The 12,360-nt window shown below is 48.2% G+C and overlaps 1 protein-coding gene across 3 annotated transcripts in view; it reads right to left on the minus strand.

The window, feature by feature from the left end:
• Window positions 1–12,360, minus strand: part of SLC8A3 (solute carrier family 8 member A3) — an 88,733-nt gene that overhangs the window by 5,621 nt on the left and 70,752 nt on the right. The window contains exon 3 of one of the 3 annotated variants that reach the window (XM_008502966.2): window positions 6,610–6,627. The exons of the other annotated variants lie outside the window; for them this stretch is intronic. Coding sequence (XP_008501188.1) covers window positions 6,610–6,627 — 18 coding nt within the window. The remainder of the gene's footprint in view (window positions 1–6,609; window positions 6,628–12,360) is intronic. 3 annotated transcript variants of the gene reach the window in all.

The following is a 12,360-nucleotide window of genomic DNA, read 5'->3' on the forward strand; positions in this document are numbered from 1 at the left end:
ACAGATGACCATCAAGAACAAGATTCAAGTTACTTATATTCACTTAAGCAAGGAGTTTTCCAAGAGAGAGCTCTAGAAAGTCCATTCTCTGCCTCTCCCTGGAGATGTATGAATATGAAAAGCTGCATTAATTGTCAAAAAATGCAGCTGCTTCCATACCAGTTGCTATACCATGTATGTGTTGTATTTCCACCATAATCTGAAGCTTGGGGGAGGAGGCCCAGCTTGGCAGTCGAGCAGAGTACACACTGACTGCTGACAGCACGGAGCTCATCAGAAGCACAGCAGCCACACCAGGAGGGCTGCAAAGCCCAAGCTGGGGGACAATCAAGCACTTTCTGATGAAGCTACATCAGAAAGAATGCAGGTTGAAGATGGAAGTCCCTTGGGCAGCTGCACAGCACGGAAAGAAAATGTCTGGAATCACAGGAGCTGCCCTGAAAACTGGGAATATTGGGCAGAATTTCCTCAGCTTAACAACTCCAGGAGAAAAAGTGCAAGGAAACCCCAGTCCCCACTTTAACTGATTTGACAAAAGCCTTTGGCACGGTAAGAACATGGAGACCCATGCAAATATCAGCTATCTAGGCAGGGCTCAGCTGCAGTGCAGAAACCACCTCCTGCCCAGAGGGAGCACTATCCAACACAGCTTTATCCCAGGACCTAGAGTCTTGCTGGTGCTGGTTTAGGTACCTGTGCCAGGTAGGACAGCATGAGACACAAAACTCTCTGCTGAGGACAAAGACCTCCTTTGCCTCTTCTGACTGCAACCAAGGCTGTAGGACAAGGCTGCATGGGAACCTCCATATCTGTGGTCAGTAACAGGACCTTCTGCTTCTGGCAGGTGGCTTTCCTGCCTGTGCAAACCACTGAATGGTTTTATGAGAATGGCAATCACTTGCCAGGCAGTTCTTAGAAGAGAGTAAATCAAAGGACATGCCCATGTCCAGGAGGAGGGAGAGAGCTCTGACAGTCTTGGGGCTGGCTGCAGCATAGGCATGGGTACCATCAAAGTGAAGGTGCTGGTACTTAACACAGCACTGAAGAGATGTGGAAACTGTGCTACTTCAGAGGGCACCTTGTCGACGAAGTAAGTGCCACGAGAGGCACCCTCAAGCCCTAGGTAGGCTACTCATGGTGAAGACACAAGCTGACCAGCAATGGAGACCTGCAGCCTGCTGACAGCACGTCCACCAAGATATGAATAATAGAGGCCCTGCTGTGACCACAGAAGGTCCTCTGAGGTGAGGCACGGAGAGAAGAACCATGGCTGCTGAAGAAAGCACATCAAGGATGTCCTATGGGGACAGCTGACTGAATACACTCCCAGATTTTAATGTCAGCTGCAGAAGAACAGGCATAGGCAGTGTCTCCCAATGGGCACCTTGCAGAAATGTTAATAGAGGAAGCCTGCAGATAATGAAAAAAGGAGGCAATTCCTCCATGCTTCATCAAAAAGCAGTCACATTTATGAATGTGGAACAGGAAAGCAGAGCACAGCAACCTATCCAGCTTCAAAGGTGCATCTGAGAACACTGAACCTGCCATAGTCTTTTTACTGAGCCTCTAAGCTAACGTAGGGGACAGAGGTGTCAATATTGCACTGTATCTTGCTCAGTGCTCTCCTGGAAGCCACCCATAGGTGTACATACGAGGCTGCATTTTGTCCTTTGTCATTTGTGTTGGGAAGGGCAAGCTTAAGAACCCAGTTGAGAAGTCTCTTGCCCCAGTTTCTACTTGCCATACAATTAGAAGAGTCAAGCACCTCCAAAGAGCAATACAAAGCACCTCCATGAACCCACCACTTCCCCCCACCTACCATTTAGGACATTTGGGCACACTGTAGCATGAATCAATGCCAACCTCTGCAAAACACCAGACCCTAACCTGAACCCGCTCCAGGCCTGCTTGGTCTAGCTGTTCCCATGGGGTGCTGAGGACTGAGTTGGGAGAACAGATTCCTGCAACCTTCCAAAGGCAGAGCATGCTCCCAATGCTCCTGCCTTCCAGAAGAACCCTTCAGACAGCAGCACAGTGTGCCAGCTTACCTTCAGAGTCACAGGAGGCCACTGTCTCTGCAAGTGGTGGCAGCTACTGGCCCCCATCTCCTGAGGGACCTGGTGTAGAGATGGGGGTCTTGGAAGGCTATTCCAGAAAGCAGGGACAGGCATTGGTGAGGGGTGTCACACACCACCCCTGTGCATCAGCCAGCAAAGACTGGGGTGTGATACAAGTGTCAGGGATGGAGGGTGAGAAAGACTTTTAATTTGGAAGGTCAAGTCTGTCAAGGTGAATTCTGCCAAGCTGCAGCTGATTTATGCACTACCCCGATTTATGTTTGTCTCAGCATCAGTACCTACTTTTCAATGCTGGACTCCCTGCTGTCAACACCAATTAAGCCTGATAAGGTCTGGCTATCCCCAGCAAGAACATAGGCTTCCCAGGAACTCCAGGGCTGCTTCTACCTCCTCCCTGAGAATGGGAAGGTGGGGAGACAGGGGTCCCCTAAACCCTGCTTGTTCTCATGAGTAGGTGTGGGCTACCATTGAGTGCTCCTCATGACAGGGAGCCCATGGTTTAGAAAGAAGATGCTACAAGCAGGGGAGGCAAGCAGGTCTAGTAGGATCAAAGGCTGAGTGGGAGGAATGAGAATGAAGTCCACTTTTGCCCAGGCTGTAGCCATGGCCACGGCTGACAACCCCTAAGCACTAGACCCAAAACTTGATTGCAGGAAGCAAGGAGAGGTTTTTGTTTTAAAACTGCTCCATGTTCTCACTTATTCTACATCATTCAGGTAGGATAAAGGCAGGACAGATGAGTAGAGCCAGCAGCTCCTAGTTATGGTCCTGCCAGTGCTGTGCTTGGCAGCCCTTCCACGCGCAGCTCTCTCATCAGTGAGAGCTCACACCTGCAGAGCCATCCTGGGACTTGATGTGCAGCTACTTGCAAAGCACTGACCTACACATGATAGGCAGTTTCTTGGGCTCAAAATATTGTAAGCAGATCCCCTCTCCTCTTATTTTTCCCAGGGAAAAGGGAAGCACTGAGCAGTGTTCCCCCATCACGCATTGTTCCTGGAAGACAGGTACTCCAAAGATGCTTGCTAGCTCAGCATACTTCAAATTTAGGACACCAAATGGGAACTGGATATTGCTTGTGGACTTCTGGAAACGCTGTGACTAAAAGTTGAAGACCATTTTCATAGGGTAATCTGACCACTACACCTTCTGAGCTGAAAGAAGAAATGGAAAGGCCCTGTACCACTGTACTACCCATCACCTAGACAGTGCTGAAACACCAAACAGCCACAGAGCAGTTTGTGGTCCCTGTCACTTGCTGAATAAATTGGATTAAAACCAGCAATTCATGAAACTTTGCTATGAAGGCCATTTCACACACCCCTTGAGCTATCTCATCTCCATCCCATAGCAGGCATGTGTCTGCATGAGAGTCACCCCTTCTGGGGACTGTGCTGCTAGGAAGAAATTAAAACAGCAATTAAAATGGGGTATTATGTGGTTGTTGTTGTGGCTCAATAAAATATAATCCTGGCTAAACAAAATAAATGAATGAGTTTCTCTCTGCAGAGTGCTGTCAAGCTGTCAGTCACAACTGGGGAAGACTGCTGGCTAAAAGACACTCTGGCTTTGGAGGTTAGCATATGGATATGCCCTTTACTGAGACACATCCAGGGTGCACCAACAGCCTGGGCTGCTTTCTAAAAAAAGGAGGAATCTGCTTACTTAGCCCTGAAAGCTATTTTTGAGGCACAATACATCCCATACACATGCCCCAGCTTCCTTAATGCCAACTGGGCAGCACTGCACATTGATGAGAGGGAGGCTCAGGCACAGGACTGGGAATTGAGCATTATTCCACTGCTGGCTCTGCCTTGAGATTGCTGTTGATGTGACCATCTGCAGCAGGCCAGTCAGCTGGCATCTCTGCTTCCTGCTTCCCACTCTTTCCCACTGCACAGTGGTCCTATGAGTTTTAATGCACACATAACCATATTTAGAAATATTTTCTTTCACCTGGGTGAGTATGTGGAAATGCAGGTAGTGAGGTACCTACTGTTTAGATAATTACTCACCCCTTTAGAGATGTGAGCATCCTGAGCCTAAAAACTTGTAAGCCAAGGCTCTGCTCAGGTTTTCAGTAACTTTTGCAAAAGCTGGAAAGACCACCAGACTAGCTCACCCATGCTGGCAATGGCAGAGGCAAGGGTAGCAGCTATGCACTCCAGTATCAAATATTACCATGTAGAAAGAATATAGGTATAGAGTGCATCCCTGCCAGTGCCAGGACAAGAAAAAAGGAGCTTTGACTCTCAAATCACAGCCATCCTGTGGTCCTCTGCAGCCCCAACAGCTGGCAGTAGACACTTAGCTTCCAAAAGCTTTGCACAGCCTTGCAAGTCTGGCTCGGAGAGCCCATCTGGAGGAAACAAACGCAGAGCTGAACCTGTGCCAAAGGTTCTCCCTCACCCTGCAACTTTGCCTTCTGTAACATTCACAGCCCTGTTTTCCCAGGAAGAGCTCTGCAAGGTGGGGAGAGGGGACAGACCTAGCACCTCCTAGGTAAGGGCTGCTGGGACAACAGAAGCGATTTCACTTCGGTCCATCCGAAGGCACCCTGGGCCCTCTGCACAGTGACCGGGACAGAGTTCCCGGGACACGGCAGCGAGCGGGGCAGTGCCCGCTGCGGAGGTGCCGGGAGAGGGCGATCGCCCAAGGGCTGTGAAGGAGAGCCCAGGGAGGCAGCCCCCGGGAAAAGGGAAAAGCTGTGAAAGCTGCTCCGGCACAGGGGAGGCAAGGAGTAGGACCAACAAATCCCACTGAGATGCTCAATAATGCGTTTTGTTTGTTTGTTTGTTTGTGTTTTGTTTTGGTTTTGGTTTTTTGTTTGGTTTTGGTTTTTTGTTTGTTTGATTAGTTTGGGGGTTTTTGTTTGATTGATTGATTTTGTTTGATTTTGTTTGTTTGGGATTTTTTTTCTTTTTTCTTTTTTTCTTTTTTCTTTACCAAGATTCCTGCACGTCCGTGTAGATTTAAATTAAATCTAACATGGCACGGGCTGAATGAGGACATCACTTCTCTCCCAGCTGACAACCCGTGGCTGCTGCGGAGTGACACCCCAACGTGTGCCTCTGCTCTCTGCCTGGTGGCTGCTTGAAGCATGCCTGGGGGCAAAGCACCCCGAGCATAATCCTGTGTGTACAGAGGGCACCCCTGGGCACGCTGGCAAGAGGGGCAGCCCAGGGACAAACACCGTGCCCCAGAGAAGGGGGAAGCTTTTCCTTATTAACTGGAAAGCAACTTTCCATAACTGGTGACCACATTCTCCAATAACAGATGCCAAAAGTAATCAGGCTAGATCACAACAGAGGGAGGGAAGTTATCTTATTTAAATAGAAATGATTTGGTTCCCAGGGTTCTGATCAAATTTGGCAGCTACTGAATTAAAGCAATGAAATTACTGCGAAGGAGGCTGTGTCTCAACTTATTTCCAGTCCTCACGGACCTGAAGAAGTAACAAAAGAAAACATCCAAGTGGCTCCGAGGAGTTTTCTGTAAACACCCTAAACTGATATCTGGGGAGCTGGGGACTTCTACCTGTCACTAGCAGTTTCCTAATTAGACCAACAGACGATGGGCTCAGACCAGCAGATTTGGCATCCTCAGAGAAGCAGCACAGACTGAAGCTTGTGTGGCAAATGCTACTCCCTTGATTTGCAGCACAGCTCAGGCATGATGAACACTTTGGGTTTTAGCTTTGCCTGCAAGCCTGTCAGACTTGAGCTCCACTCTGTGCCCTGTGTGCCCACCCTTACCTTTTGACAAATGTTTTTGCTAGTGCAAATTCAACTGTAATCATATCTGGAATTGAAGGAATAAGAAAAACACAGGAGGCACCACAGGGGGATCAAGAGACTGGCAGGGATTTTGGGCAAGGAAGGGGAAGCAGGTCTCAGTGTTAATACATGTAATATCCTGTCACAGGGAGAAGAGACAAGGAGTGCAGAGCCTGAGCTGAGGATGAGAGGGAAAAGGTGCTGATGTTTATTGTGCTCTGGTAGTGATGCCCTGGTGCTGGGCACACCCCTGGGACCTACCAGGACTAGAGGTGGAGAGCAGCCAGGTGCATGCACCGAAGGGTGATGCATGGTCTAATCCTGCATAGGAAGGGGACACCTGCACGGCCCTGCAGTCTCACCCACCCCAGACAACACCACTCCATGCCCCAGGACCATCACCCCCATGCAGAAAAGCCCTGTGCTCCCTTGTGCATCAGCCCAGCTCAAGTCTCAAAGCTGCCTGAAAAGAGAAGGTCATGTCACAACCCTGGACCAGTCAGAGCTGCATGTTCTGCTTTGCAGCCCTGGATGGGCCATTTCCAAAAACCCTGGGAAAAAAGCTGGAATACGGAGGAGGCTCTCTTATCTATCACTGTCTTGTTCTTAATGCATTGCTCTTAACTAGCTCCTGCTGGATGTGAACACCATGAGCTGGGCTAATCTACAACACAGCAAACACAAATACAGTGTGGGCTGCCCAAAGGGGACAAAAAGAGCCAGAGAAGGCAGAAGAAAGGAGAAAAAGCACTTACCTTGTGTGAGCAGCAAGGCTGTGGGGAGAGAAGAACATGAGAAAGATGGGGAGAGAGAAGAGGGAAAATGTTATTATTGTAGGGGGACAAGCTGTTTTGCAGATGACAGGTGTCAGTGAGCAATGGACACAGTGCAAGGCTGCATGCGAGTTTGCCAGGGCCACATGCCAGGCACAGGCTGGGGGTCAGACCCCAAGCAGAGATGGAGAGGAGGCTGGTGAGCACCCAAAGTGCTGGCTCCCCGAAGTCACACCCTCCCAAGCGAAGGTAGAAGGATGAGATGCGGGTGGGGAGTAGCTGGAGGTGAAGGGAAGTAGAGGAGGGACTGTTACACTTGCCATTAGGGTCTGTTGTGACTCAAAGTCATCCGGAGGCACAGGAGCCAACCCTGTTTCAGCTGGGAGTGTGTGCCTGTGGCTGAGTTTGGCATAACCAGGAAGGCCCTGGAAAACCCAAGGGTAGCTAAGAAGGTGATGGGCAGCTCACTGAGTAGAGCGTCATCAGAGAAGGTGTTGATAAAATGGGTACTGGCACCCAGTATAAAGTGGTGCAGGTGGTAATGCAGCTGCATGCCATCCCCTGGGATGCCCTGGCTACCTACATCAACCTGCACCCCACAGGTACTGCTCCCAGAGGGTCAGAGTGCTGCAAGGAGCATGGGCACACGTAAAGCATCACTGCTTTGAGTTCTCCTGGCTCTCTTTGCTCCTAAGTGTAGGTCTGCCTGACAAAGCTGCATGGGCAAATGCTATGCTATAATATCATGGTGGGATGGAGCTGCCTCCTGGGAAATGTGACCACATGGTCCTGTCAGATTAGAATTGGGAGGAAGGGAGGAGAAGAGGGTGAAGGTTCTTGCAAGAGATGACCTTACCCTGACTTTTCAAATAGGCACAACACAGCCCTCTTGCTGCCTTGGACAGTGACCTCCTGGTCCTCTCCTGCCTTGATTTCCCCATTCCCCAGGGATACAGCTGGCTGGATCCCTCTTACATATTACCTCTAGAAAGCCACAGTCTGCATCCAAATTCCAAACCAACTCTAAGAGACCCTACACAGCAAAAAACACAGAAAACTTCTTGAAGAGAGGATAAGCACCAGCTTTGTGACTTATCTTTGACTTCTTCCTGTCCTCCAAACAGCCAGTCCCTGAAAACTTAGTTGCATGCAATGACAATATTGTAATTACTAACACTTATTACCATGCACCTTTAGTCTTAACAGCTTAAAACTCTGTACAAAGACTGAGTCAGTGTTAACAGCCTTGTTTGACAGATGGTGAAGCAAGCATAGCGAAGCTAAAGGGAAAGTTCTGCAAACTCAGAAGTGGGCTGGTGTCCAAAAGTGCTAATTTATCCAGGCTTGCCCATTCAGGCCTCTGAAAAGCAGGTGCTTCTGTACAGAGGCATCCAATTGTATCAGCACTGGTATGAAAGTGATTTCCTAAGCAACTTGTCAAAGGTTGCACAGTGTACCAGTGGGAAAGTAACCCTGAGTTCCAGCTCCCAGCACCCATGGGCACAGCTTTCCTGACAGCCTGTTCAGGGGCATCAGCCCAGTCAAGATCTTCATTCCACATATCCGTCTCCCCAGCTGGAAATACCCTGGGCACCTGGGGTGAAGTCCCTTGCCCACGCAGGCAGGTGGAGGTGCACTGAGAGAGGAAGGCTCAGAGAAGAGGCTCCTTGTTGAGCACCTCTTGTGTTTCAGAGGCTGTTCCTTTGAGAGTCAAAAACCTTTGGGGTGAACATTCATAAATAGGTTCTGCAGCATCTACAGTGCTGCAGAGCCATGAGAAGCACACAACCTGCTCTGCCCACATCATCTCCTGTCCTCCAAGTCTGCAGCAGGTTTGTCACTGCTCCTTGTCGCAATCTTCAGTCACCTTGTAGCTCTGTCCTGCTGCAGATCCATTCTACCCTATGCCCTTCTTGCCCATAGTCTTCTGGTTCTCCAAAAAATGTGGGGAAATTTATTCCTTTTGCAATTACAAGCATTAGTACAATGCACCAATCCAGTGTTCAAATTTCATATCATGAAATATTACTGGGCCCCTAAGCTACTGCCATTACTAAAAAAAAAAATAAATCACTGGTTCCTCATGTTTTTAAAAATTGTTATTCCAGTGCTCTGGGATTTGAGTTTATTTTTTTATTCCCATTTGCTTTTGAGCTTGCAAAAGAACTGTTTTTCTCCCTTTCACTCATGATATGATACATGAATATTTGAAGAAATCTATAAAGCTGTATCAAGAATACAGCATGCAGAAAGCCCAGGGATTCTTTTATCTTTGTATTTCTGAGTGAATGCTGTGCATGCAAGCAAGAAAACGATTTCACAGACTAAATCTTCCTTCCTGCACACGCATCTGATAATGTGCCCTTAGCCCTGACCTGTAATGTTTCCTGACACTCCATCTGGAGATGTTGTACCTGTACCAGCCATGCTGGTGGCCCCCATGCTGTTCCCATCTCTCAGGTGTCTCTCTGCTGCCCCCCATCCTGAGCTGCATCCCCTCCATTTCTCCCCAGAGCACCTCTCCTACTCCTACACTCCTGCTCTGCACATCACACTCCTCATGGGGCCAAACCAGGCCACCTCATTGTTGTTGGCATTTCAGGTAGTTTCAGAGGTTTGGCATGCACATTCTTGCAGGGAGCTGCTAAAACTAGCTCCACAGTCACAAACACCAGTGCCTGCAGACAGGGTGATGCTGACTCTCAGCCTTCAGCTCTGGATCCCAGCTTCTCCTTTACTGGGCTGCCTCTGCCCTGCAGGCCAGGTTTTCACTGGGCCAAGACAAACTTGAGTGCATGAACTTTGCTTCCCCTGCCACCTTTGAAAAGGGACAATTTGGACCTGAATGTTGCTGCTGAAATAGTTAATTAGTGATGAGTTATTTCATCTGCATATTTCCAGTCTCCTTTGGGGTGAAATCCTGCTGTGATGTACGGATCAGGACTTGAATTCTCTTCTGCTTTAACTCTACTGAGGCCAAAGAAGGTTAAAAAAGAGGGACTGGGCTTGGGGTGGGAGCAGACCAGAAACTGGGCAATACTGTAAATCCTGTACTAAATATTTGTCCCAGATTTTTTTCTAAACAGTGAAACACCTTTTCCTGCTCTTTACCTTTGAGAGAGATTTGTCCACACTGCATGCGTTATTCAGGACTCACTCTTTGTTACACAAATTTTTTCTAATCATTATCCCTAAAGACTCCAGGAAGCCACTGAATAGATAAGCGGAGCCTTGTTAAAGGCCTGGATTTACAGGGTGAGCTGAAACGAGGAAGAGGAAAGGAGGATTCATTGCCTGCACCTCATGTGCACCCAAGAGACCTCAATGACCATACAAACTAAGGGCTCAGTTTCCTGAAGAGGTAAGGCTCCCCCATCTTCCAGATGCAACTCTCCACAGACTCTGCCTCCAGACTTGCTCACAGAGATGAGCAAACTGGTTCCCTAGTTGACTGTGAAGAGCTATAAACAAGATAGAGCTAAACAAGGAAGAGGTTTTGCAGCACTGAATGTTTTTACTGAAGTCCCTAGCAAAGCTCTTGCAGACTACAAGAGACTCCTCTCCATCAGGAGCATTAACATTGTTTGTGGGAAGTGTTCACCTTCATCACAGAGCTACAGCAAATCCTAATTCTGAGGCCCCCTGCCACACACTTCCCCTGGTGCATGACGCTTGTCCCTCAGGGGTGCTGATACTCCATTAAAAGGAGATGTGTTATGAGATTTGCCCACACCAGTTGACTGTGCCAGCAGAGCTGAAAGGACTTCAGACAAAAAGTTTCCAAGCCAGGTCATGCCAGCAAAATAAATAAATAAGTAGTGCTCGCCAGTCATCTGTGCTCCCATTTCCAGTGAAGCTGCATCCTGTGGGAGACGCTTCCTGAAGCAAAATTCTGCATCAAGGATGTCAGTTCCTTTTACAAAACATAACTCCCAAGACTCAGCCTTCATGCACCAACCCTGAGGATGAATCTTCCACCACTGTGCCAAGAGCAGAGCCCCAATTACCTTAATGAAACATATATTTCCAAATGCTGTTTTCACCATCACCTATCAAGTGAAATCTTCCAAACTAGCCTCACTTGCTGTTTGGGCTCCATTAGTGAAACAGGTTGCCCAGGAAAGCTGTGGTTTCCCCCTCTTTGGAGGTGTTCAAGGCCAGGCTGGATGGGGCTTTCAGAAACCTGGCCTTAGTGGGAGGCAAGGCTGTTAGAACTACATGATCTTTAAGGTTCTTTCCAACCCAAACCTTTCTCTGATTCTATAATCAATACTAAGGTTAAAAACAATTTAAGAAGAAGACTGACTTTATCCAGGGAGTGCAAAGCAAGTTTTTCTCCTGTAATCCAGGACTGCAGATAAAATGTGAAAGCTGATGTGCAAAGGAAGCATTTCTCTAAAACCCTTCTGGGCTGACAGCAGCAGAATCCTCAGTCCCAGCTACGAGCTGACCAGATACCAGAGCTGCCACTGGAGTAAGAGTCAAACTAACAGACCAATGTCATAAAACAAAGGACTCATTTCACTGCAAGAGCACATGGAGAAGGTGTTGAGAAAGGGATGGCCAGCAAGTTGGCTCAGGATGCTGGGGGGTTTCAAAGCCCTGCAGTGTTCAGGAGGCAGGAATTCAGTTTACATGACCACACATCTGGAGGAAAGCTGAGACAAGAAGTATTCAGAGATTAATTTCTTAGAAATGGAGAAGACAAAAAAATCAGAGAACCTAGGAAATGTCCAGGAGGATAGAAAAAGGCAACCTTTATAATTTTTCTCAAGTAAAGAACATGCCTCTCTTCTATTTCTTTTCACTCACACAGCTTGATATAACCAGCTTGTGGCAAGCACCATCCTTGCCAGTGATCTTTGCATCAGATACTGAGTTAATATTGGTCCTCATCACAGACAGACCTGACAAGATACCCATCACAGATCTAGTCTAATCTCTCTGAATTACCAGTGCACCTAAACAAAAAGAACTGCTGAAGTAAAGCTACTTGATATGGTTTGTTTGGATGGTTAGAAAGTCTTTGAAAAAAATCCAACTGCAGAAAGCAGTTGGTGGAAATGGGCTGCAGGACAGGGGTTGGGACTGTAGATATAACATTTATATATAGGGGAAAAGCAAAGAGCAGGACTAAGTGATCAACCTTATGGCAAAGGTTACCAACTCAGTGCCCCGTGGCTCAGAGCAGCACAGCACTGATACAAGTGGGGGTGAACAGTGAGGAGCAGTATCTGCAGATGATGCAAAATGCTTCAGTCAAAAGGCTGTTGTTACAGTGGCTGTTACACGTTGTGCAAGCCCTGAGCAACGTGGAGACAGGAATGCACATCTGAGCCACCACAGGCACCTTCCTGAGGTGTTGTCTCTTGGTAAGGTGCTTGCAGGTGCAAACAGCAAGAGAAATAAGATTGAATTTCTTGCTGAGCTATGGTCCTTGCAGAGACCCCCTGGAGATACACAGCCTCACCTCATTGTGAAGCCCAAGACATGGTCATTCCCATCTACCCCACAGCTCTGGTCAGGAGAAGCAGGTATTCCCTGGACAGGTGGTAGCTGCTTTGTACAGGCAGATGCCTAGCACAGCATGGCCAGTAATGCAAATCAGCCATGTGGTAGAGAGCCCTGCTCTTGCCTGCTGTCCTCTTTTGCTGTGTGTCCATCAGAATGCCCCACCACTGCAGCCAGCAGCTGTGTGGAGACCTGCAGGGGCAGCACACGGGACTTTAAAAG

This window comes from Calypte anna, chromosome 5A (genome assembly GCF_003957555.1).
Source record: "Calypte anna isolate BGI_N300 chromosome 5A, bCalAnn1_v1.p, whole genome shotgun sequence".
In the NCBI taxonomy this organism is placed as follows: Eukaryota; Metazoa; Chordata; class Aves; order Apodiformes; family Trochilidae; genus Calypte; species Calypte anna.